This window comes from Pipistrellus hanaki (assembly GCF_964339955.1).
Source record: "Pipistrellus hanaki genome assembly, chromosome: 2".
Classification (NCBI taxonomy): domain Eukaryota; kingdom Metazoa; phylum Chordata; class Mammalia; order Chiroptera; family Vespertilionidae; genus Pipistrellus; species Pipistrellus hanaki.
In genome coordinates this window covers 53,657,889-53,685,287 of record NC_140504.1, presented here as the reverse complement: position 1 = coordinate 53,685,287, position 27,399 = coordinate 53,657,889, and the positions used below count along the sequence as shown (strand labels likewise).

The 27,399-nt window shown below is 40.0% G+C and overlaps 1 protein-coding gene across 2 annotated transcripts; it reads right to left on the bottom strand.

The window, feature by feature from the left end:
* Positions 1-419: 419 nt before the first annotated feature.
* Positions 420-27,215, bottom strand: MIX23 (mitochondrial matrix import factor 23). 2 transcript variants are annotated; one of them, XM_084871769.1, is made up of 5 exons: positions 27,141-27,215; positions 15,955-16,080; positions 10,186-10,332; positions 5,046-5,105; positions 420-735 (listed from the first exon to the last, which is right to left on the bottom strand). In XM_084871769.1, exons 1-5 carry the CDS (start codon positions 27,189-27,191, stop codon positions 685-687), a joined length of 435 nt encoding a protein of 144 aa, XP_084727895.1. In that variant the 5' UTR covers positions 27,192-27,215; the 3' UTR covers positions 420-684. The 2 variants fall into 2 exon arrangements, with proteins under 2 accessions (XP_084727895.1, XP_084727896.1); XM_084871770.1 differs by lacking the exon at positions 15,955-16,080 and having other exon boundaries at positions 27,141-27,202.
* Positions 27,216-27,399: the final 184 nt, after the last annotated feature.

Here is a 27,399-nt window from a genome sequence, read left to right as displayed (position 1 = left end):
ATCCTGTACTTAAAAAGTGCTATTTTTGCAATGACCAAATCCTGACAGTTTTTTCACTGACTTTTTTATTACTATCATAAAGCCCTCCTCTGCCTTTCCTTTTCTGAATTTGTTTTATTGCTTTCCTTTTCATGGTCCACAGAAGTACTGTCCAGGAAAACATCTCTGTTGCATTTGAAAACAAGAGAAGTTAACATACTAAGAGAAAGTTTCTTTGGACAGGATCCAGCCTATATTACTGCCCTTTTACTTAAGAGCATCAAACGTACAAACATAAAGGGATAAAATCATCAGCAACCCAAAAGGCCCATGTTCATGCGAATAAATTCATAAAAATCAAAAAGGTATAATACAAATAAAATCAGATACTAAAATTGTGTTCATATTCTCTCAACTTGGAAAATCATCAAATAAATATATACACTGAGTCAGAAAATTATTTTAATAGTTACAAAACATCTTTTTTTTTTTTTTTTTTAAACAGAATCAGTATAAAATAGCAGTTGATTTCTCCATAATTATCAGAATTATTTATACTTGAGGTCTTGGCTAAGTGGGGCTGAAATCAACAAAAAGTCTTGGACTGTTGGCTCAGAGATAGTCCTGGGAAGCCCGCCTTGCTGATGTTTGTCATGCTTAGCTCTTATGAGATGACACGGTCCTTTTAAAAAAAAGAGGAGCTTTTTATTCATTCTTTGGAGGCTTGAAGTGAATTCGGCAGCGTTCATTAAACACCTAAAATATTAAAAGAGAAACAAGCCACCGAGTTATCATGTGTAAATCAGGTCTGGAGCTAAATTAAATTTGTCATGGTTCAGGAGGACGTAATCATTTGTCCCAGGCCAACAATTTTAGGAAGCAGAGTTTTCTCACCAGTTCAAACTGACTGATCAAGTGCTTAGAGCACGGAAAGCTTTGATATGCATTTATAACGGAAATTTTAGTATTTTAATAAAACTTAAATTATTCAAGGGGGAAAAAATCATCACAAACTAGCTTACTTAGTAACTAACAAACATTTCAGTTCCATTACTTTGGACACTTAGACAAAAATACCTAAAATAAGTTTAAGGTTTCATCCTTTTAAAAAAATAACATAAAATGTATTTAAACATCGGTTGTGTTTTCCTAAATGACTGCCAAACCCTTCTTTTAAGTAGGTATGCTTGAAAGGAAACAGTCTTTTGTTAAACTGTGTAAATTTATATAATGTGTTGTTCTATTTACTTTGCTTCCTAAAAATCTAAACAAATTAAATATCATAAATGCTAAAAGAACATTCTGTGACTGTTAATATAGGATTGTGTTAATAAAAAAGTTTTGATCCAGCCATTCAATGGAATAAAATGTAAGTATACAAAAGAATAAGGCCCTGGCCAGTGTGGCTCACTGGTTGAGTGAAGACCTATGAACCCGGAGGTCACAGTGTAATGCCAGGTTTGCAAGCTTGATCCCCAGTAAGGGGCGTGCAGGAGGCAGCTGTCCAATGATTCTCTTTCATCATTGATGCTTCTATCTCTCTTTCCTCTCCCTTACTCTCCGAAATCAATAAAGACATTTTTAAAAAAGAATAAGGAAGCTCTTTATGTTCTGATTTTAAAAGATCTCCAAGATCTACTAAGGGGAAAAGCAGTGTGGACAGTACACTTACATTTGTGTGACAAAGGGAGTGAGTGTGTGTATGCACATATATAAAGTTAGAAAAGGTGCAAATATCTGAAAGCTGTACCATCCTTTCAGAGGGAAGGGAAAAATGACTATAAGAGATGAGAGAGAGAATTTTTACTATATATACTTTAATATTTCAAAAAAAACCTTTTAATCATATGTCTAAAAATTGAATACTTTTCACCCTCAAACTTCATTAACAAGGAACAAATCATTTTTAAGGTTTGAAAAAAACCTATGTTGGCTACTGTGGACTATCTATAATAATAAAAGCATAATATGCTAATTAGACTGGACAGTTGAACGACCTTCTGGACATTATTATGGACATCCTTCTGAAAGAAGCCACAGTGGCAGGGGCCGAGACAGAGTGGTTAGGGGCAATAGGTAGGCAGGCAGAGTGGTTAGGGACAATCAGGCAAGCAGGTAGGTGAGCGGTTAGGGGCAATCAGGCAGGCGAGTGTTTAGGGGTGATCAGGCAGGCAGGTGAGTGGCTAGAGCATCAGGCAGAGTGGTTAGGGTCAACCAGACAGGCAGGTGAGTAGTTAGGGGCAATGAAGCAGGCAGGCAGGCGAATGGTTAGGAGCCAGTGGTCCCAGATCGGGAGAGCAATGTCCGACTGCCAGTTTAGGCCCAATTCTGCAAGAATTCCTGTGGGATCGGGTCTAAACCAACAGTCAGACATCTCCCAAGGGGTCCAGAATTGTGAGAGGGTGCAGGCCAGGCTGAGGAACCCCCGTCCTCCGTGCACAATTTTAGTGCACCAGGCCTCTAGTCCTATATAGGATGAGCCTAATATGCTAAGTGTCCGGTCAACTGGTTGGCCATTCAACCAGTCAAAGTGTTAATATGCTCATAATATGCTAAGGCAGCTCAACCGCTTATGACATGCACTGACCACCAGAGGGCAGATACTCTGACCAGTAGGTTAGCTTGCTGCTGGGGTCTGGCCGATTAGGACTAATCGAGATGGGCCAGACAAGCCCTGGAGCCCTCCCAAGGTCCCTCCCCAGCTGACCAACCTCCCGCATCTCTCCCCAGCCCAGATCGTGCACCGGTGGGGGTCCTCAGCCTGGCCTGCACCCTCTCACAATCTAGAACCCCTCAGGGGATGTTGGAGAACCAGTTTCGGCCCAATCCCATAGGCCAGGCCGAGGGACTCCATTGGTGCATGAATTCGTGCACCAGAACTTTAGTCATAAAAATAAAAGCAAAATCTGCCGAAACCGGTTTGGCTCAGTGGATAGAGCGTCAGCCTGCGGACTGACGGGTCCCGGGTTCGATTCCGGTCAAGGGCATGTACCTTGGTTGCGGGCACTGGGGAGTGGGGGGGTATGCAAGAGGCAGCTGATCGATGATTCTCTCTCATCGATGTTTCTAACTCTCTATCTATCCCTCTCTCTTCCTCTCTGAAAAAATCAATAAAATATATATTAAAAAAAATAATAATAATAAAAAAATAAAAGCAAAATCTACAGAGGGAGTTTTAAGGTGGTGCTATTATTCAACTTCTCAAGCTAGGTGGTAAATACATGAATGTTAATTTATTAACATTCTTTAAATTCTACATGATGTATAGGCCTAGGCCTGTGTCTCACAATTAAAAAAAAAAACAAAAAAAAAACCTGTTGAAAATATATAGACTCCTTCTGACGCTTTCATCTAATAGTTTATCACATGTCAGTTCCCAGCCCTAATGTTCCTTTAAGTTCCCAACACTCAGACCAGAAGAGGCTTCAGATTAATGGCCTTGACACAGTGGTTGGGACAATGTATTTAGCTCAGTTGAGCTTCTCCAAATCCTTTTCCAAAATGACTTCCTAACTACTTTTGCTGGCCTACTGCACCATGGCTACATTTTCTTCTTTTTAAAACAAGTGGGGAATCTTACTTTCTGTGGGGGAGGATGGAGTATACTTCCTTTATAACTACCGTGTTTCCCCGAAAATAAGACATCCTCCGAAAATAAGACCTAGCACATGGAAAGATAAGACATCCCCTGAACATAAGACCTAGTGCAACTTTGGGAGAAAAAATTAATATAAGACACCGTCTTATTTTCAGGGAAACAGGGTAGTATCAAATCCAAAAATGCTTCACCCTTCCCACTACAATACATTTTACCTATATCAACCTCTGCACTGGATTTTTCAAACCAGTTATTTATTGTACCTCTCCTCTTCCCCATTCTAAGAGCAGATATTATCTCTCCAGTGAATTTAAATGGACAAATATTGCCAAAAATCTTTCAAGTAGCAAACACCTTATCACATTGGTGAAAAGGGTTGGGATAGGAAATGTTGGCAGAGGATCGAATAAAGAAATGTATGCGTCATTCTCTATGGAATCCGCCTATGTCTTTCCCCACACTCTGCCCCCAGGCATGTTTTCCTTGCCTCTCTCTATCCTAAACTCCATGAGCCCTTCTGTTGCTTCTGTAACTTATTTTCTGAGCCCATTTCTTCTATGGCTCACTTCTACTTCTGTAACGTTCTAAGTATACTTTCTCTTAGAGTTTGAAAGGGGGATGGGAGCGGGAGGGGAGAAGAATGTACAAAAACAAAGAAAATCAATTTGTTTCTGCAATTTATTCATGGATTTGCATTTTAGTTTTTAGTTCAATTAACCTCTTCTAGATTAAGCCCATATCACTGGTTACTTACAAAGGATAAAAAAAAATTTTCAATTCATTCTTTCAGATTTAATTGATTTTACCCTTCGGAAAGGAGAGGGGGATATAGTTTTAGAAAGGGGTATGCAGACAGACATTTTTAGGAAACTAAAGTCAGGATTTTATGATTTTTTTTTTTTTTTCTACATGGGAAGTCCTAGAATCCCCATCCACCTATCTGATTCCTAATCAGTACTATGCAGGTGGTAATAAAGATCATGCGAATCTAGGAACCATAAAAAGCCCTACTGTCAGATACTAAAAAACTATGTACATGAATGTTTCAGGATCAGATGTTAGAAAACAAGCAACTGTGAAGGGTAGCTGATGTTATAAAAATTTATAGAAAGTAACTGGGCTCAAAAGGACTAATTTTAACAAATAACCTCAGTAAAGGTTCTGAGTTAATTGAGTAAAAATTCTAAATAACAAATATGCCCATAATTAGTATTAAAAACATACAGAATGTCTCCAATTTTATTACCATGACAAGTCATACAATTCTACCATAACTTTAAAATTAGTTTTTATAAGATGATTCTATTTGGATGCTAACCATATCCTCTGCCCCCCAACCCCACTCCCAAGTGAAAACCCTCAGCTGCTTGTAAATGAAGGATCTCTATTCTTCTTAGGAGCCCTAGGACTCTCCTGACTCCTCCTCCCTTGGTTTCCCTCCCAGTTCTCTCAGAGCCAATATTCATACCTTCCAGCTTCTGTCATTCACCACTTCTTCAACATTCAGTTCTGACTGCATCCATTTCAACTGCAAGAAAGGAAAAACAAACTTACTAATAAGTTATGAAAATGTAAATTAAAAAACTAAAACCAAACTCTATAATGTTTCTCGAACAAAACCAGCCACTGTTGCTGCTTTCTTTGTTAGCAGTATTACCTGGGCTAGATTTGGGAACCTTCTTTGACACACATTCTTTCAATAACCACGCAATCAATTGTTAAATCTTATAAAACCCATGGATCTCAAGCTTTTCTGTATATTATAATCACCTTGAGAGCTTTAAAAAAAAACCTCAAATTCCCAAGTAATTCACAGAAGAAATAAAAATAGCTACCTCTATAAAGGACAATTTGGAAAGATTTATCAAAAATCTATAAATTCACATGTCCTTGAACTAAAAACTCCCAGATCTGGTTATTGATTCTAAAATACAGATTTGCAGACAGCACAGAGGAATAAAAAGGATGGTAAGGAGGTGGCTATCTGATTTAGATTAAGAAAAAGGACTTGGACAAGGCAGGGGGTGGGGGTGGGGGTAACCAAAGAGGAAGGGGACTATATAAGGCCCAACTGATCTTGAAAGGCATGAGTTTTCTACACCTTGACCATATAGCTCCAGAGGTCTAAAGCAAAAAATTCTTAAGTCTTCCTAATTTTCTTTATAACTGCCAACCTAATCATAAAAGTAGCCGATACAATTGCTAGGTCCAGATGTCAGGGACTATAATATTCCTAGTCACTCACCTCTGGTAAGAGAAAACTGAAAGGAAAGAACCTAACAATTCCAGGAAAAGGGCTTGAAAATATTCAGAAAAATTAGGATAAAAAAGCAAGAACTACAGGTTGAGACAGCCAGGAGGTCAAAACCAGAATGATTTCCTCAGGCCAAAGTCAAGAACCAGACCATCTTGGCAACCATGAGCCGGAGACCCAGGCCAAAGAACCTGACCAACAGGATTATAGCTCAGGCAGGAAGTTTGAGAACGTCCACATCTATATAATAAAGAGGTAATATGCAAATTGACCATCACACCAACACACACAAGGTGATCACCCCCATGTGGACACAAGATGGCTGCCACAAGATGGCCAGCAGGGGAGGGCAGTTGGAAGGGACCAGGCCTGCAAGGGAGGGCAGTTAGGGGCAATTAGGCTGGCCAGGAAGGGAAGTTAGGGGTGACCAGGCAAGAGGGGAGGACAGTAGGGGGTGACCAGGCTGACAAGGGAGGGCAGTTAGGGGCAATTGGGCAGCTGGGGAGCAGTTAGGTATCAATCAGGCTGGCAGGGGAGTGGTTAGGTGGCAATCGGGCAGGCAGGCAGGTATATGAGCAGTTGGGAGCCAGCAGTTCTGGACTGTGAGAGGATGTCCAACTGCCCGATGGTGGGATCGGGCCTAACCGGGCAGATAGACATCCTTTGAGGGGTCCCAGATTGGGCTGAGGGAAACCCCCCGCCCCGTGCACGAATTCCATGCATGCGTCTCTAGTAATACTAACAAGACTGTACTGACACAATGGCTCCTCGTAAATGCCCTTCCTAGACTCTTGAGCTGATGTCAGAATGTAGGCCAGTACACAGGGCTGAAACTGGGGAACACAGGGAAGGGCTGCATTTCCACGACTGGTGCTCTGCTGTCAAGGAGCAACAAGCACATACCAAAGCCACCTCAGTTTTGGATTTTAATCAGCTACATGGGCCAGAAATCATTAAAGCGTCACTGCTCTCTCAAAGCTTGGACTATCCATCAGGGAAGTAACAGCTTCCAATAACATGCCACTAAGACAATCTTCAAAACTGCTCTCAAATATTTAAAGGGATACCACGTAGCAATGGTTTTAGACCTATCTATAGAGCTCCAAGGAAACGGTAAGGTGCAGTGATTTTACCCATTACAGGGAGGCAGGTTATCACAATACATAAGTGGTTAAACAACATGTGGAAACCATCGATTGGGAGATATTGTGAAGATGATTAATGTAATAAATAAGGAGTCCCAGAGATCCAAAAAAGAAAGGAAAGGAGCTACTAGTTTGTATCAGTCAACATGCTCGTTCTTACATACTTTATTTCATTTAACTCTCACAAAAACAAAAAAAAATTTTTTTAAAAGGAAAGCATAAAGTTACTGAGTATTAACTCCATTTTATAAACTGAAAATCAGAAGTTTCAGAGCAGTTATTTACAAGGTTACAAAGCCATCAAGTGGTAGACAGAATTTATTTCCTTAGAGCTCTCTACCTGCCTTGGTAATCCATGTTTTTTCTATTCCTGAATACTGCACATATTACAGCCAACGACTAATACAATTTCACTGCCACCAACATAATGCTGCCTTTGAGATGGTTGTTTCTGAAAAGGCTCTGGGTCTTGAAGGTAAACTTCTTAAAGGTCACTAATAGGTGACAGCAGTTTCATACTTCCAGCGAGGGATGTTATTTTTCTGATTTAAGGATTCAGGTAAAGAAGTGGGACTTTTAAGACTGGCATCTCTGTATATAAATTAAGTATGTCCACTATAGTAATCAGAATTTGACTATCAGTCACAACTCAATGTAAAAACACTGAATCCAGAGTCGGAAGAGATGGGTTCAAGTCCCGGTCCTACCACTTACCAGCTTGTGATTTGAGGGTGTCAGTTAGTATCTCTGAGTCTCAGTTTCCTATACAGAAAATGAAGAGGTGGAGCCAGAACAGCTCTGTACAGCTGTCTCTTTCTGCCCTGGCCAGGTAGCTCAGTTGGTTAGAGCGCTGTCCCAATAAGGTTGCAGGTTAGGGCATATACTAGAATCAGCCAATGAATGTATAAATAAGTGGAGCTACAAAATTATGGTTCCCTCTCTCTCTCCAAAAAACTAATTTTTTTTAAAAAAAGGGCTGTCTCTTTCTGACTCCATAATCTCCATAGCAAATAAAAAATTCAGGTTTCCTTATTTGCATAAGTATTACTCATGGTTACCCTATAGTCCTACATAGTATCAGGTAGAAAGCTATACTTCCTGACTCACTGAGTGGTTTCTAAAGCTCCCCCTTTACAGTGGTCACCCTGGTGACTCTCTCTGGGTCCTAGAGGCAGAGGGCAGCACTGAGGGCGGGGCAAACTGTGTGACACTTCCAAACACTCACTGGTTTCTGAACTTTGCTCTCCACTAATAGTCACTTTATTCTTTGTTTGACTAAATTTGCAAATAGTGATTTTTCAGTTTCTGATTTACCAGCCCTGCCCTGCAGTTTTGTTTGTTAATACCGACAAGAGTGTTAAAATACAAAACTCAAAAACGACTGCATTTTATGCTGAGACCGGTTTGGCTCAATGGATAGAGCGTCGGCTTGGGGACTGAGGGGTCCCGGGTTCCATTCCGGTCAAGGGCATGTACCTTGGTTGCGGGCATATCCCCAGTAGGGGGTGTACAAGAGGCAGCTGATCGATGACTCTTTCTCATCGATGTTTCTAACTCTCTATCTCTCTCCCTTCCTCTCTGTACAAAATCAATAAAATATATTAAAAACAAACAAAAAAAAAAACGACTGCATTTTAACGAGTGATATATAAATTATCTCTAGGCCTTCATAAACACTAATAGTATAGCAAGATGACCATTAGAGAAGTCCCCTATTGAGAAACCCTCCACTGATGAACAAGCAGCTATGGAACACAGGGCTGAGGCAGTCTCATGACCAAAGAGAGCAGTGGCGACAGAGGGTGAATCCCGTATCCAGTGAGACAGGCAGCACCAGGGGGACGATGAGAAAGTGCACACTCGTTGTGTGCAGCTCCAAGAACAAAGGCTTGAAAGAGATGACAACGCCTCCTTTTCAAAGTTTGGATACATCTCCTAACAAAGGGCAAACTTCACAAAACTGTTCAATATGAAAAACATGATCCCATCCCACAATGGATTTTCACTCACCTGACAAGCAAGGCTCAGTAAGTCACCTGTCGTGGCATCTTAAAATATAGACATTATTTTGATAATTGTACAGTGGTCATGTAAGAAAATGCCCGTCCTCAGGAAATAACCAACGTATGTAAGGCTAAAGGGTACAACAAGCCAAACATACTCTCAAACAGGCTCAGGGGGGAAAAAGTGTACATATGTATAGGTAGGAGGAAAAGGGAGGGAAGGATAGAGGGAGAAGGGAGCATGAAGAGAACAGATTGTAAAGCAGGTGGAGCAAAATGTAAACAAATAGGTCAATACAGGTAAAGGGTACGCGTGAGTTCCTTATACTATTCTAGCAAATTTTCTGTAAGTTTGAAATTATATAAAAATAAAAAGGTACCCCTTAAGAAACCCCCAGAAGACGGTAATGCATCCCACATAGAAAAATATGATACCTACACATTTCACCTGTTTTCTTGACACGTCCCATATAGGGCTTTAAAGAAGTGTTCTGTTTCATTAGCTACACTCAGACGTCCACACCCTACCTCTGACATAAGGCTTCCTCTGACATAGCCCTCAGAGGGCACTTGCTATTTTCTTAACAGCAAAAGCTTCAGGAATGGAAGGTTAAATAGAATGTCCAAAAAAGAGCCAAAGACCCAGAGCAACTCTCCATAGTAAGGAAATAAGTTATAATGAGGTTGTAGTATATCTGGTTATAATAAATTATACTATATTTTAATGGATGAAGAGGTTAATATTCTGAAGTTAATTATGTATATTATATTTCAAAATTTCTACAAATAACTCCAGAAGTAAATATTTTCAAAGTGTAAATACATTTAAAAAATGTTTTTTCTCAAGTCAAGCCTCAGGACACAGACACAGATGTGATTTCCCTAGATTTTCTGGTGTGATATTGGTCTGAATTAATCCTTTTACCTTTAACAGAAGGAATTGAAATAAAATATGATTACATGTTTATTTTAAGCTAAACCTGCTACACTGCATACATTCATGAAATGCACATTAATTTACCAATTTACCACAGGATATTTCCAAATGTAAAAGGTCCACTGAAAATGAAATTTTAATCTCTTGGTAATTTTCTTAAAGTAATAATCACACCTTACTCTAAATTTTTCATATTAAAAACTGCTTTTATTTTGAAGGCTAAATTTGGAAAAACTTTGCCTCAGAAATGTAAACCTTATTCAACTTACCTTAGTCTGTTCTTTTCTAAGTTGCTTTAATAACGTTAAATCGTCCAAATTCTTTTCTCTCTCTTCTCGGAGGTGATTTACTACTGATGAAGTCTGAGCTATACAATTTTTTATAAATCTGTCTCTACTGGTATGAGCCTCCATCAACTAAAAGAACAAAGGAATGAAAAAAGAAAAAAAAAGTCACACCAATTTATCACATTTTAGTGTTATTTTTTAAATCCTTATTTTTAGATTATAGAAATGGAATACTTTCTAAAACAGTCTTTAAAAATTACGTCCATGGAAGAGAAGATGGTGCTAATCAGCTATTATAAATCCCCTAAAAGCAGATCAAAGGAAGCACCTCTGCCAGTGCTTGGGTGGTCCTCTTCCTCAATAAGCTCCCAGGGCTTCCTGCTCTCTTCCTGAACCCCTCTTCCTGCACCCCCACACTGGACTCATCGCCTCTGTCTCCTTTTCCCTGCCACGCCCCTCTCTCCTCATTCCATCCATATGTTCCTCTACCCTACACCCACGCTCACTCATCTTCCGGGCCACTTCCTATTGGTATTCTTCCTCCCTTTTTTTGTCCTTTCATGCTTTCTTCAGCCTCATGTTGTCACCAAATACAAGGAATTATAAAGTAAGTGATGCAGAGCAGCTCTTAGTTACAATAAAGAAAAACAAAGTTACTTTACCTATCTATGTAAGACAGAGTCCTTTTTAAGATTTTAAAATATCAATAAGGAAAACGTATGTATAATGTACATATTATTGATTCCACCAATTGTGTGTGTTGATTGAAAGGACATCTGTCAGAACAACTTTTTACTAACCATCATGTTGATGTAGCAAATCCAATATAACAATTATAACAATTCACATCTATTTTCTGCCTTGATTCATTTCAAACACATTCCTATGATTTTGGCCAAATTTTTATGACACCCCAAAAATTTGTGGCACAGAAAAAGCAAAAACACTAAAATAATATACTATCACCATAATAAAGGTACATAAAATAACAGTGGTTCACCTATAACTAAAATTTAAGTGTTAACTTGCTCTGTGTAATTATCATTTCCTTTTTTCTGGAGAATAACCTAATGTGGTAGTTATAATAGGGATAACCCAACCATTATATATATATATATATATATATATATATATATATATATATATATATGGCACTAACTCAAACATTCTATAAGCATTCTTCATAAGTTATTTGAAATACATCTCCCAGATGATGATATTGGGAGCCTATGGTTGAGAATGACTGATGCATCTTTCACCTGGAAAGAATAAGCCTTTGCAGTTCTAGAGTGCAGTCCTAAAAGTGCATTACTAGTAATTATAAACCACACCCATGGAAAGAGAAAAAAAAAGTATAAGTAAACTGCCTGATAGACATTAACCCCACCTACAGCAAATTTCTCTAATATGCTATTTTTTTTTCATTGTAACATTTGATTCACAAAGACAGCCTCAAGGCTCCTATTCCAAATGGTTTAATATGCTGCTTCTGTACTCCTTCAGGTATAATTACAGGAAATTAAAGGAGCCACTGAGGGCAGGGAACTACTCTCCCTAAAAGAGAATAAAAGGAAAAGAGCCATCCTGAGAGTTACGAAGTTCTCCTTGTTGCTGTGTGACAAGGAAATTAGCATTTCCAGGCTTCAGTTTCTTCTTTTGTAAAACTCTGAGAAAATAATCACTGATATCCTTTCTACCTCTAATATTTAGGGGCAACATGCCTCAATACACTGCTCAGATACCAGATGTTATTTAGTCACCTTGATATTGTGTCTAACTCCCCAGCAATTGGTGAAATAACACTCGCACCAACTAGAAGTATAGCAAAATAGTCTCACTTTTCTATCTGCATTTTAGTTTTTAGAATTTTAATATTTTTTCAATTCAGTTTTTCTTTAAATCCCTTTGGTTTCTGATATGATGGTCATTAAAAATATATTTATATATTTTTATTGATTTCAGAGAGGAAGGGAGAGTAGAGAGGGATAGAAATATCAATGATGAGAGAGAACCAACTGATCGGCTGCCTCCTACCTGCCCCTTACTAGGAACAAAGCCGGCAACCAAGACCTGTGCCCTGACGAAGAATCAAACCATGGCCTCCTGGTTCATAAGTCAAGGCTCAACCACTGAGACAGGCCAGCTGGGCTTATTTTAATATTTTTAAATTTTATTTTTCAATTACAGTTGGCATTTTTCTATCTGCATTTAAAAATCAAATTCAAATTTTGGACCTTTCCTTTCAGTCTCTCTCACCACTAAGTTTCCTTCTTTGGTTGGACTTTCCTTTACTCTTCCCCTCTTTAACTTGCCCCTTTTCTGTGCGCAGACTTCTAGCTGCAGATCACCCTCCCACCCTCACCTGCTTACTTCTCCTTCATATTAGCCTCCTGGGGAACCACTTGATGTGAAGAGAAATTACTGGGCAAATTTTCTTTTATTCTGTATAATCAATTGTTTTAATCTGGTTTTCATGACCATCCTTCAGTAAAACTCAGAATTCAGAGCCTGTGCAAGAGAAATATGCCTGGACTTCTCTGTGCACCTATGTCAAAGAAATTAGGACACTTGATAATTAATAATATTGTAGATTATCTGACATAAGCCTAGCAAAGAAAAATATTGCACTAAACTAGGCTTGGCTCATTAGCAATTCAGATGCTTAGGATCTGGTCACAGAAGAACTGTTTCTGATCTATATGAAGTGCTTATCAAAGGAACCGACTGAGGTTAAATTTATAAGAAACTTGGTAAATGGCAAGGAAGGCCTTTGAATACAGGGGGAAAAATCCTGAACAATAAGCATATCATAACCATACTTCCCTTGAGTTGGAATAAGCAATTTTGAAACGCAGATATTGGAGTGAGGCAGGAGAACAATTCAAAACTAGTCTAAAGAAGGTTTACTAGGACTTTTGGTTTTATTTGATCAAAACTTGAAAAACTTCGTTTAATCTAAAATTTTCATGTCTTTTAACCACTATTTTAAAACAATGTTTTCTGTCCTCAAGAGAAATATAATGCCAACAGTTGTCCTAATTATAGTATGGGGTGTTTTGTGTGGTTATTTTTTGTTTGTTTGTTTGTTTTTTGGTGTTTTTCTTTCTAAAGCAAAGATTGATTCTAAGTAAACTTCAAATTAAATTCTAAACATCATTTGGTTTGTTTTAGAACCTTGAGAATGACCCTTGGTTAAGTATCATTCAAATAACACAGAAGCCCTGGCTACTATGGTTGGTTGGGCATCGTCCCGTGCACAAAGGAAAAGGGTGGTGCTTAGATTCCCAGTCAGGGCTCAGGCCCGCATAGCTGCTAGATCCCTGATCACCTGCTGGGGGTGTGCAGGAGGCAGGAGACCAATGTTTCAATCATACTGATGTTTCTCCCTATCTCTCCCTTCCTCTCTCTATATAAATCAATTTAAAAAATAAATCAAACAAAAATTACGAAGTTTTTGTCAAACATTTTTTTGTTTTAAATCTTCTTCAGACAAAAATAATGTAAAATTATATACTTAAATTTATAGCATTTAAATATATATGAATCACCCTAAATCAATCATTGTAACACCAATAATAGTTTTGGAGCACTATTCCAAGTTCATAGACGCTACAGTGCTCAGAACTGATTTTTATGTTTATCTTGAAAACAATAAATAAAGCTAGACAAATTTAATAGATTGAAGGGAATATGCTCTACCAAGGGGATCTAAAATTATTTTATTTTTACTACAAGTAATTTTTAAGATTTGGAATTTCTAAAACAAGTGCTTCATAATAACTTTGCTGATCATCTCCTATGAAGAAACATTATCATTAGACTGCAAATACTTATTCATCAGCTACAGACGGAAGGGTAGGGGACTAACATGAGTCAGGGTGACTACAAGCAGCTTAGACATTTCATGGAGTTCCATTACTTAACTGAGACAATATTTGAAGGAACTCAGGGGTATTTATTAACACTGTGCTGCACAAAACTACTTAATAAACAATCTTTTGCATGATGTTTATGTTGCTGAATCCCTCTAGGAGAGTGATTTTCAACCGGTGTGCTGTGGTACACTCCTATGCCATAAAAAATTTTAAAATATGCAATACCTGACTATTTAGCCAGGGGCACTGACCTCTTTTCCCTTAGATTATCAAATAAAAAACTGACAGCAGCTAACACAACAGTAGCTATTTTTATACCTAATTTTTTTGTCATATCAGCAAAAAATATATTTTTCAATATGCTGCAAAATTTTAGTAAGTAGTTTATGTGTGTCATGAGATAAGAAAGGTTGAAAATTGCTACTTTAGGATAATGACAGAAAAAAATCCAAACACATACCTAAGAATATACAAAACAGAAAGGTTCCAAATTTAGTATGCCAGGTTATCCTGGCTCAACAAAAGAATAACAAATAATAATAGCAATAACTAATAATAGGAGCATTAAGCATTACTATGTAAAACATTTAGTACAGTAAGCACTTTATATTAGCTCATTTAATCCTGTAAACAACTCTATGAACGAGATATTCTTATGATACTATTTTACAAATAAGGAAACTAAGGCAAAGGTTATGTAACATGTTCTAGGTCATCTACCTAGGAAGTAGCAGAGGTGGGATTTAATCTAGATCTGGAATCCATTTTATAATCACTACAATATAATCTTCTAAATTAATAAAAGGACTGGAAACAAATAGGTTACAGAGATTAGGAGTAGGAGGGTGGGGTCACTAAAGTGTCATAATTTCCAGTTCAACAGCTACCCAGAGAAGCTAAGTGAACAAACAACCTCACGATAAATCAGGTCTAGCACGATGCTCCCTACTTCCAAAACTGGATTCTACTCATCAAAGCCCATTATCCTGTGATTTTCTAAAGCCATTAGAATTACCTGACCACTCACTGAAATTATGTACTTTCATATGAAAGCAGAACAAAAATAGCAGCAGTTAATGGCTTAAATTTAACTGAAATGTATAAGCTCATCCAAAACTGATTTTTTTCCCCCCATCATAACTGAGAAATGGACGTCAGGTTTTAAGGAATTCCTTCTTTATGAGACAATGAATCCAAATAGCAATCTTGCAGTAAAGCCTAAAAAAGCAAATGCCATGTGAACTTTAGCTTCCATGTTAAAGAAAAGATATAAGTAAAGTATAAAAAATACTTAGCTACATTATTATTTCCTTCCGCTTTTAGAAAGTGAAGAGAAAAATAAAGGGCATCTTTGAGAAAATACATACTTGAAAAACCAGTCTTGGGAAAAGACATTTTATCTGTGACTTTCCTTCTCTCCCAACCACCGAATGCTTCTATTCCCCTTCCTGACAAGTAAGGGAAAAAAGAAGTCATAGAAGGTGTGACAGGTTTTAATTCTTCTTATAGCAGCTGTCTGGCTTCTTAGGACTGAGCCCTTCTCTTGTTTCACTATTTTACTTGACTGTTTTCACTCTCTCCTTCATTCCTTTGTATATAAGGTTTCCTTAAGTTAAAGGCTACCCAAGAAGGGGCCAAAACGACCACTCCCGTTCCTTCGAACCATCTCTTCACAGACTGTGCCTACAATTACTCATTTTGTTAGTTTGTAGAAACTAGGTCAAAACTTATACACAACTTCAGATGTGAGCAAGAAGAAAACATAATGTCATTATTTTATCCACAGTTTAATTATAACATTAATCAAATGAGTTCTTATTTTGCCTGCAAAGAAACGCACAGAAGCACAAAAGAAAGACTCAAAAGATACACTTACAGACTCATAAAGTTGTTTACAGGTTTGGCTGGCATCAATTTTCCCTGCAAAGGAAGCTGTTGGAACCGTAGTGTTTAATTCATGTACTATTCTGTCATCAATCGTCCTCATCACCTTGAGTAATTCCTATATATTTTTAAAATAAAAGAAGAGTAACCTGAATGGCAAGTTAAGTGATTTTTTTAAAAAAGAATTTAAACCAAAACATAAAACTCTTGATTTTACAATGATGTATGTTAGAAGTGGGGAAACCATGCCAAAAATAATGCAAATACAGGAAAACATTCATTGCAAGAATTATATAATAGTAATTCTAATAATGGGCACCAGCTCTGTTTCCTTGGCTCCAATGTGATCATCTTAAGGGTAAAGACTGTTTAATTCATTTGTAACCCACCGTACTTAACAAATGGTGTGTGCTCAATAAAGTGTTCTACTGAGCTGGATTCCCACATTCTCCAAATCAATTCAGCATAATTGCTCGTTCCATTCCCTCTCTATCATTCTAAAATGTGATGCTAGGTAGGAAACTTTTGGAAAGATAACACAAGAAACTATTGGTAGTGGTTAACTTGCTGAAATTAATCTATACCCTTTTAGGCTTTTCATTGTTAAGTTTTTGTTTTGTTTTTGTTTTTACCATGGTGGTATAATTTTTGTGACAAAAGTAAGTAAAACAAAATATGTCGCTAAAGAAGGAATCACATCTCTTCATGGCTCTCTTGTTTATAGAACAAGCAAGAATCAGTTTTATCTTTCTTAGGAACTCTAGCTCACACTTCCCAAAGACTTCCTACCCCTGAAAAAGGCCTCAACTCTCAAACAACCACAAGAAAATGGTAACAGGCAAGAGGACTTGGACTTTGGTGAGTAAGCATGCATTTAGCATAGTCCCTTCTCCCAAATGACTAGTGTACATTTGTCAGAGAAGTTGGTAATTAGCTACATCCTGCCTCCAAATAACATAAACACCAGAAAAGGTGTAGTATACCTTTCTCTTTAAATTATTTCCTAAACCTGCCCTCACCCATAAACAAACAAACATGATCTCTGCAAAATCATCAAGAAAACAAGTATATAATTCTAGTTAGAGACTTATTACTAAAAACATCCAAGTTCACATTCAATATTAATGTGTATGAAAATCAGGGAACTCCCTTCTGTTTGCTAGATGAGATGCTGCCTGACTCATTAATCCTATATGATAAAGAGGTAACATGCAAATTTACCTCACAAGATGGCGGCACCCATAGTGGGGGCAAGACTGGCCACTCTGCACCTGCCTCCAGAGTCCCCTCAGCTCCCACCTCCCCACTCCCCCCCTCCCCCCGGGCCCCTTAGGTCCGCCACTAACTGACAGCCACCCAGGCTCCTCCAATGAGCTGCCCATCTCTCTCTTGCTCCCTCTCCGGAAGCTGAAGACTGACTGGTGTCCAACAAATTGGAAGTTATAACTCATGTCATTGAGAGTATCCTCCATGCCTCAGCAGGCCGCTCGGCACGCACCTGCTGCCAAGAGTTCCCTAAGCCCTGCTGGGGGCCTTGGGTCCTCCTGAACCCCCCACTGATGAGGCTCAGGCAAACAGGACCGGCAGACAAGCCTTGGATGGCAGCTGCAGACAAGCCTTGGATGGTGGCTACATACAAGCCTTGGATGGAGGCTGCCCAGCCCGAGGCACAGGTAACCAGGGCTGGCCAAAGATTGCGCTGCGGGCAGTGGCAGCAGCAGAGGTGTGGTGGGGGCATCATCTTCCCCTGATCGCTAGGTCGCCCCTGCGGGCTCCTAGACTGAGGAGGGCAGGCCAAGGTGAGGAACCCTCTCCTCTAGTGCATGAATTTTCAAGCACTGGACCTCTAGTCATTCAATAAAGCCAATTAGATCCTCTGTTTCCCTCAGCATAACATTCTGTTTCTTTCCTTTGCCAAACTTTAATCCAGACTGAAACCAACTCCTTATTTCTTTCTTTACCCATTTGTTAAATATTTTTACTAGCACTAAAGCATTACACATTCAAATTAGAAAAAAAATTTAAAGAAAGTTAAAATCATTCAGTTATTATCAATATTTTAACATGTCCCTTCAGTTTTTCCTATAAATACCTATGAATATTTTTATAAAACTGAGATACTATGTAACAGTTTAAAGTCCAGCTTCATGACATTATACCATGAGCATTTTGCCCTTGTTATTAATAATTATTTTATCCTGTGCAGGTAGCGCAACTTCTCTGACCACTTCCCCATTAATGAACATTTAGGCTGTTCCCAATTATAATAACCACTTAGGCCACTAATTTTTCATTAATAATTTAACAATCTTTTCTAGTTTCAATCTGGAAATAAAACAGCTTTTAGAAGGATCATAATTTCGACTAATAAAACACAGGCCAACATCAGGTCTAAAATCAACTTCACTATCTTATCCTCTCTTCATATATGTTTCTATCTTTGTCAATAGCATCATCCATCATTCTCTGTACAATGGAATTCTTAGGGGTTAATCTCAACATATTCACTAAGCAACTTTAAATAATGCTTTATGTACAGTGCAGGATGTATCATGTCAGTGAATGGCAAATTCCAAACAAATGATGGTTAGCACTATTTAGACTAGGGGTGTCGAACTCAATCAGAGAAGGGGCCAAAATCTAAAATCCAGCCTAAATCGCGGGCCGAATGGTTTACTGAACAGTCATAAACTGACAATGTCATAAACTGACAGCGGAGTGCAGTGATGACAGCGCGGTGCGGGCCACATTGCAAGGCCTGGCGGGCTGGATTTGGCCCGCAGGCCTTGTGTTTGACACATGTGATTTAGACAGTCAAAAAATAGGTAAGTAGCAGAGAGGGACCTACCTTGTTAACTTTATCTCCTATAATTTGACTATTTTTTTAAAAAAAGCCTCTTTTAAAATCAAACCAATCTTCTGAGCCAACATTTAAGTTATTCCCTTTAGATAAAGCTTTCCTTGGCTGAGAGGCCTCAATAATCTTTTAAAACTATATGTAGTAATTAGAGACAGTACCACAGAGTTCACTCACTTATTAACTCACTGTTCATTAAAAAGTATTCACTAATGTCTAATTTATGTCAGACATCATTCTAAACACCAAGGCTATTGTGGTAAATAAAACAGAAAAATTCCTTGCGTTTATGGAGAAAATTCTCAGAGACAGGCAATAAACAAGGTAATTTCAGTAAAGTAGTCCCCCATTATTCACTGGGGATACACTCTCAGACCCCCATTGGATGCCTGAAACCATGAGCAATACTACACCTTATATATACTGTGTTTTCCCTTATACATACATACCTTTTCACTTAAAGAAAGCCACACATGGCTTCTTTTTGACCTATCTGAATTGCCAGCATCACTCTCTTATGCTCTGGGCCATTATTAATGAATATACGCACTGCAGTATCAAGACCGTAGATCTGATAACCAAGACAACTACTAAATAACTAACGGACAGGGAGCAAAGGGATGATTCACTGATTTCATGTCCTGGGTGAAATGGAGCAGGGCAGCACGCTACTCAGAAAGTTGTATAATTTAAAATTTATTAGTTGTTTCTTTTTGGAATTTTCCATGTAATATTTTCAGACTGTGGTTAACCACAGGCTGAAACCTCGGATAGGGGTTTCAGAAAACAAACTAAGGTAACAGGGATGAAGAGTGACTGGGTAGGGTGGAAGGGTCTACTTTAGATAGGAAAATCAAGGCCACCATGAGGATGAAGCATTTGAGCTGAGACCTAAATATGAATGAGTCAACTATAAGACATCTGGGGGAATAATCCTATATAATAAAGAGCTAATATGCAAATGGTTGTCATGCCCTCACACTGTCACGCCATAATGGCTTAGATATTCAACACTGGGAAGAGAGGAATGGGGACCAGCCAGGAACAAATGAGCTCATGAGAGAAATGGGGACCAGCCAGGCACAAATGAGTTCACAAGAGAGGAATGGGGACCAGCCAGGCTACGGCCCAGGAGAGGGACAAGATATTAGTTAGGAGACTGATACAGCAATCAGGGTGAAAGATTATCTAACTTGATACTGCCTAGGACTTTGATTTACCTGGAACTTTAACCAGTTTTAAATTTGATGGTAGCTAAATAGTCAAATTTCCTCCAATAAAACAACTAGGACAGACTGTTAAATTACTTATACAGCAGTGGGAATTCATCTGCATTACTAGGTGATGAGTGAATGAATCACTCAATAGAACCTACAAATGTGGATTATCAACTATATCAATTCTTCTGTGTGCTAGAGAATTATCAATATTTGACCTTATAGGGCAGAGACTAGCTACATGAGGTTCCTTTAATTAAAATTAAATAAAATTTTAAATTTAGTTCCTCAGTTGCACTAGCCATAACTGAAGTGCTCAAGAGCCACGTGCTGCTAGTGGCTATTGATAGTGGACATCACAAATTCCACCATCACAGAAAGACCTAATGGACAGTACTGAATTTAAGAAAATATGACAGTCTCCCCTGACAGGTTTGGCTCAGTGGATAGAACTTCGGCCTGCGGATTGAAGGGTCCCGGGTTCAACTCCAGTCAAGGGCATGTACCTTGGTTGTGGGCACGTCCCCAGTGGGAGGTGTGCAAGAGGCAGCTGATCAATGTTTCTCTCCCATTGATGTTTCTAGCTCTCTATCCCTCTCCCTTTCTCTCTGTGTCAATAAAATATATTTTAATATATATATATATATATATATATATATATATATATATATATACACACACACACACACACACACACAGTTTCTAAACTAATACTGTACTTGTCCAGGGACTGCTGAGAACTATAAGCTATTCTTTAAATGTCATAGAAAAGCTAAAGATAAGAAGGGATATTTTCCCAAGAATTCTAAGGGAGAAGGAAAAGAACTATAAACTCAATAGGCATATATTTCTTTATATTGGAAAAAGCATTAGAGCTTACAAGACAACTAGAGGTCTAGAGCAGCGATTTTCAACCCCTTCAATCTCTTGGCGCAAATAAACTAATTCTGTGGCATTCAAAACAATATATATTATACTTAAGTGACAAAAAAACACACATACCCACACACAAATAGGTATAATTTTGATTCATTCATACCAAACATCTATTGTTGTGTTAGCTGTTGTCCTTTTTTTTATTTGGCAACCTAAGGGAAAAGAGGTCAGTACCCCTGACTAAATAGTCAGTTATTTCATGTTTTAAAAATTCTTGCAGCACACAGGTTGTAAATTGTTGGTCTAGAATAGGGGTGTCGAACTCAATCAGAGAAGGGGCCAAAATCTAAAATCCAGCCTAAATCGCGGGCCGAATGGTTTACTGAACAGTCATAAACTGACAATGTCATAAACTGACAGCGGAGTGCAGTGATGACAGCGCAGTGTGGGCCACATTGCAAGGCCTGGTGGGCTGGATTTGGCCCGCGGGCCTTGTGTTTGACACATGTGGTCTAGAAGAAAGCCTGAGCAGCCCTCACAGATTAATAGCACCTGGAATGTTAATGTAGGTACAAAAGTACTGCCATTTAATGTGTCTCATTCATAAAGGATTACTGACTATCTATCTGATGCCTAGCCCTAATAGCATACCCTCTCTCACAAATTCAACCAAGAAAATATACAGAAAATGTCCTTGGCAGCTTATCCTAACTAATGAAAGAGTAATATGCAAATTAACCATCACTCTGCTACACCTACAAACCACACCCACCTGTCAATCAGAATCGAGTATGCAAATAACCCAACCAAGATGACGGCAGCCACAGAGTGAGCAGGAGGTTTGTGTTTCCCCGGCAATGGAGGAAGCCAAGCTTTCCACACACCCTGGCAGGCCCAGGCCTCCACTCAAGGCTACAAAGTTTCAATAATAGAAGATAAATAAATCCCAACAAAAATGGCTGCGGCCACGGAACAAGCAGGAGGCTTGGTTCTGCTCAAGCTATAAAGTTTCAATTATAGAAAATAAATAAACCTCAGATACAAGGGCCTCCGCTTGGGTCACCGGGGGTCATGGCTGGCCTGCAAACCACCACAGGACCCTCGCCCAGGCTGCCCTAGGCCCCAAGTGAACTCCCACCCTGATGCAGGACATCATTCAGGGCAAACCAGCTGGCCCCACCTGTGCACTAGGCCTCTATCCTATCTAATAAAAGAGTAATATGCAGCTTGACCATCACTCCATACACAAGATGGCTGTCTCCATGTGGTCAAAGATCCTGCCCCCATGTGGACACAAGATGGCTACCACAAGATGGCCAACAGGAGAGGGCAGTTGAGAGAGACCAGGCCTGCAAGGGAGGGCAGTTGGGGGCGATAAGGCCAGCAGGGGAGAGCAGTTGGGAGGGACCAGGCCTGCAAGGAAGAGGGAAGTTGGGGGCAATCAAGCCTGCAGGGGAGGGCAGTTAGGGGTGACCAGGCTGGCAGAGGAGGGAAGTTGTGGGTGACCAGGCCTGCAGGGAAGGGCAGTTGGGATCAGGGGAACCCAAGCTTGCCAGGGAGAGCATTTGGGGGGAGCAGGCCTGCAGGGGAAGGCAGTAAGGGGTGACCAGGCCTGCAGGGGAGGGCAGTTAGGGGTGACCAAGCCATCAGAGGAGGGAAGTTGGGGGCAAACAGGCTGGCAGGGGAGCAGTTAGGTATCAATCAGGCTGGCAGGGGAGTGGTTAGGGGGTGATCAGGCTGGCAGGCAGAAGCAGTTAGGGACAATCAGGAAGGCAGGCAGGAGAGCAGTTGGGAGCCAGCAATCCTGGATTGTGAGAAGGATGTCTGACTTCCCGTTTAGGCATACTGGGATGGAGCCTAAACAGAAAGTCGGACATCCCTCAAGGGGTCCCAGATTGGAAAGGTTGCAGACTAAGCTGAAGGACACACACCCCCATGCATGAATTTCATGCACCAGGCCTCTAGTACACAATAAACTGCAACTGAAGTTCACAGAAATACAGAAATACACACCCTTCTCTGAAGGCTACATCTTTATGTAGAACCTGGAATCCTAATCAGCTTCAAAATGTCAAAGCATAACAAAGAGAATTCTTCAAACTTTATAGTGCCTCTACCTTCTCCTATCTTCCTTCCTCAAAACAAGAAGAGATTCTAATACAGCATGAATCTCTAATTTTAGACTGAATCTTTAAAATTATTTATGTACTTTATCTTGGAATTTCATTTTCTGTCTTATCTGTAATTATGGGATAAAAATCTCAATTTCAGTACTGAAAGAGTGCCCATATTTCGTAGTAGGAAAGAGTAAGTGTGTACTGCCTCTCTGACCTGGTGCACAAAGATTCATGCATGGGGGTGGGTCCCTCAGACCGACCTGTACCATCTCCAATCTGGGAGTTTCTGTCTTTGCAATTATATGAGTGAATTGTCTGAGACCCCAACCCAGTTTGGTTTGTTGCTCACAGAACAATAGAGGTGTGTTTTTTTTCTTTGCTTCATTGGTGAAGATTTCCTGAAAGTTTTAGGATATCTTTGCTTTAACTTTTCCTTGACACTCTGATTTTACTTATGTCTCTCATCTGTGCTTTCCCTCCATACCCACAGCAACAGTAACTTGCTCCAGGCTCACTTTGCTCTAGTGTCTAGGAGATCCATAGGCCACCAGACCTACTACTCCCAGCATTCCTGATGCTCCCTGTGCTATGGGTTTTCCCTTCCTGCTCTGTCTCTGTCCTATGGCTTCCCGCTCTGCCAAGTCCTCCAAACCACCAGCTCTATCTCTCTGCTCTCCATCTGGAGGCTTGGGGAGCCAAGTTCCCAAGCTGCTACATTCTCTGCCGGCACCCCAGCTCTGCTCTCCACACTGTGCCTGTGTATGCAAATTAACCCACCATATTTGTTGGGTTAATTTGCATACACTCCTGATTGGCAGGTGAGCATAACAGAGGTTCAGTCAATTTACGTATTTCTCTTTTAGTATATAGAATTATATAGAACTAGAGGCCCGGTTCATGAAAATTCATGCACTGGAGGGGGAGGGATCCTTCAGCCCGGCCTGCCCCCTCTCACAGTCTGGGAACCCTCAGGAGCGGAAGGGGACCCAGCAATTAGGGGAAGGCAACGCCCCATCACATCTCTGCTGCTGCCACTGCCAGCAGTGCAAGCCTCGGCCAGCCCTGGTTACCTGGGCCTCAGGCGGCCTCAGTCTGGCCCTGGGCAATAGTGGTTCTGGTGGCATCTAAGGCTTGCTTGTACCTCGGGCTTGCTCAGAGCAGCTGGAGGGCTGAGGGGACTGGGGGACTCCAGAGGCAGGCATGGAGTGGACAGGCCTGGCTTTGCCATGTGCTTGCTGCCCTGGCGGGGCTAGGAGAACTGGGCACCACCATCTTTGAGGGCAGAGCAGTCAATTAGCACGTTCCCTCCTTATTGGCTGTGGGCACTGCCATCTTTGTGACGGCATGAGTGTCAATTAGCATATTCCCTCTTTGTTAGATAGGATTTCTAAGGTTAACCCTCTGATAAATTCCTTTTATTATTTTGAGCAGCTTTAGGGTTTATGGGTGGTGGGGATGGGAAAAGGTCTATTACAGGTCAGTAAAATACAAATGTACTCCAAAAAAATAATCTCAGATTTATCCTTTCCTCTCCACACCCGCTGCTGGTAGGCACCCAGTAGATCCCATGTACTTTTTTAAGACAGAACTGGTTCCTCAAATGCCATTTTTCCAGCAGTACTCACACTGTTCCCCTAAGCCAGAAACAAAGACTTGCCTACAACTGTCAGAGTCCTCTGACACCCAGCACCCCCAGGCACAGGGACAGAGAGCAGCTGGGCATGTTGCAAGAGGAACCATAACTAATGCTAGACACCAGTCTATTTAGTTTGTACCTAATTATCATATAACTCAAAATGAACTGTGTATAAATGAATAAATATTCCTAACAGAAATACTAAGACAAACACTCTGGGGAGGGATATTGTGTTGGTTTTGTTCAGGTGATATATAAATTATTAATAGATCTCAGACAGAGTCAGGAAAAAAAGGATTTCAGGGTAGCCACAATTGAAAATCTAAATGCTATACCAAAACTTTATAGTTTTACAGCACCTTCCTTTAAGTTATTGTGTGCAAGGCAATAGGGACAAATGTTATTCTTGTTTACAATGAGGTTAAATGATGTGCAAGGCCAGCTCTGGAAAAGCAGTTTTTCTGACTTTTAACCCAGGATATTCTCCACTATACACCATGTATAATACTTGGAAAAGTCCTAGAGAAAATATTTAGAAACTTCCCCTAGGTATCACTAATTACTTATTTTATTATTTTTTTTCTCTGAATGGAATGGCTCTGCACGACAGTTTAGCTTTTGTCCCACTTACAACATTTTATCTGACCTTCCAAAAGGATAATCAGTGTTTTAACAGCAAAAAGAGATCCTCTGAAATTTGGTTTTAGAGATTCCAATAACATTATGGAGATTGAAGAAGTTTTATTTATTACTTAACATAATCTTATTTTACAGACTCAAAAGTTAATTGCCAAAGGAGTTAAGTGATTAGCTCAAGATCCTAAAGCTAATAGAATGGCAGAAGCAGTACTAGAACCCAGAACATCTAAATCACTAACCAAGACTCTTTCACATGAACCTTAAGACTATTATTACACAGTTATCTGAGTGTTCTGACTCAAGTTAAATCACAGTATTAACGTGACAAGACCAAGGCAACAAATGGTGTAAACCTTAAATAGTCCTTATACTTTAGAATTCAAGTCTTTTTTTTCCTACTTAAGATTTTTAATATATATATATATATATATATATATATATATATATATATATATATAAAATTAATTTTTTACAGAGAGAAGAGAGAGGGATAAAGAGAGAATCATGGATCAGCTGCCTCTTGCACACCCTCCTACTGGGGATGTGCCCGCAGCCAAGGTACATACCCTTGACCAGAATCGAACCCGGGACCTTTCAGTCTGCAGGCCAATGCTCTATCCACTCAGCCAAACAGGTTTTGGCCCTACTTAAGATTTTTATAAATATTTGCATTTGTTGGGCATATGAATCATATTTGAAGTCAACTGCTGTGTTGAGCTAGTCTGAAAAGCAACTGAAGTGGTGAAGAGGGTGCAAGTAATGACTTCAGATACAAAAAGACCCCACATAAGGTCCTTTGCCAAATCATTTGTCAAAGAATTCAGTCTGTTGAAGTTGTCTTCAAGAATACCACTCCCTACAAAATGGCTCAAAGCACAAAGCTTACTACAGATAGGTCAATGACATGTGAAACAATTTTTCAATATCTTTAGTTAAAAATACATTTTAGCCCTAGCTGGTTTGGCTCAGTGGATAGAACGTGGGCCTGCAGACTAAGGGGTCCTGGGTTTGATTCTGGTGATGAGCACATGCCTTGGTTACAGGCTTGGTCCCCAGTGGGGGGTGTGCAGGAGGCAGCTGATCAATGATTCTCATCAGTAATATTTCCATCTCTCTTTCTCTCTCTCTTTCAAAAATATTTTTAAATACATTTGTAATCTAGACAGCAGCACATTTGTGCCCACGTTGAAACAGATAACTTTCACTGCAACTCGGTCAAAACCCAAACCCCTATTCTTTAATTCACGGGTTAATATTTAACCCCAGACCTCTGGTGCTTGAATATATAAAAGATAGAGCATTTTTCTTAAAACTTACATTCTCTCTAATGCTTAGAAAGGCAGGAGCACCAGGGCAGGTACTAGAATTAATCGCTCTTCCAAGACCCCAAATATTATACTCCACCAAAACTATAAAACTTACTCATTTTATCAAATGAGTAAGCTCTCATTCACTTTTTAAAAAATCTCCTACAAAGGCTCCACTTAAAATACGAGAATGGTACAGGCTAGGCAGATTTGGGTGGGTGGCTAAAAGATTGTTACAATCCCTACCCACGGGACCAGAGCGCGGCTTTACCACCGCGCAACCACCCGGAGTGGCCCGTGCGGTTGCTCAAGGCCTGGGCGGCGCGGGGAGAACCATGACCCCCAAGGAGCAGCCTGGCTCTCTAAGGCCAACCCCGCGCCCCCATGACCTCCAATGGCTCGGAAAAAAAGAGCCTCGAATCGCCCGCTTCTTTCATAACTTGTCCGCATTCCCTCCTAGGCCAGAGGAGGGTACAGGGTCCGGGGGTAAAAGAAAGGACACACCAGCCACTGGGAAAAACCCCATCACCTGGAACTCGGCGAACTCTTCACAGTTCACACCGCCACTGGGCGCCGCCATATTGGACAAACGCGAGGCCCCGGCCGGGAGCCAATCACCGCGGAGCAAAGGTGCCCGCGGCAGCGCCTGACAAAATATTTCAAGGGAAATGGGCGAGAAAGATAGCTGAACATTATTAGTCTTTTCCCTGGTCCTTATTCACTTAGAAACCTGGAACTTTGCAGTCCTTTTCACTTTTACCCCTTTGACAGCTCACTTTCATCGCAAC

Excerpts from the sequence above, each read along its gene's own strand:
- MIX23 (XM_084871769.1), bottom strand. The coding sequence starts at position 27,191 with ATGGCGGCGCCCAGTGGCGGTGTGAACTGTGAAGAGTTCGCCGAGTTC. Across the intron at positions 10,333-15,954 it reads GTAAACAACTTTATGAGTCT|TTGATGGAGGCTCATACCAG; the intron begins GTAAGTGTATCT and ends TTGTTCTTTTAG. Across the intron at positions 736-5,045 it reads TGAATGACAGAAGCTGGAAG|GTGTTTAATGAACGCTGCCG; the intron begins GTATGAATATTG and ends TTAATATTTTAG.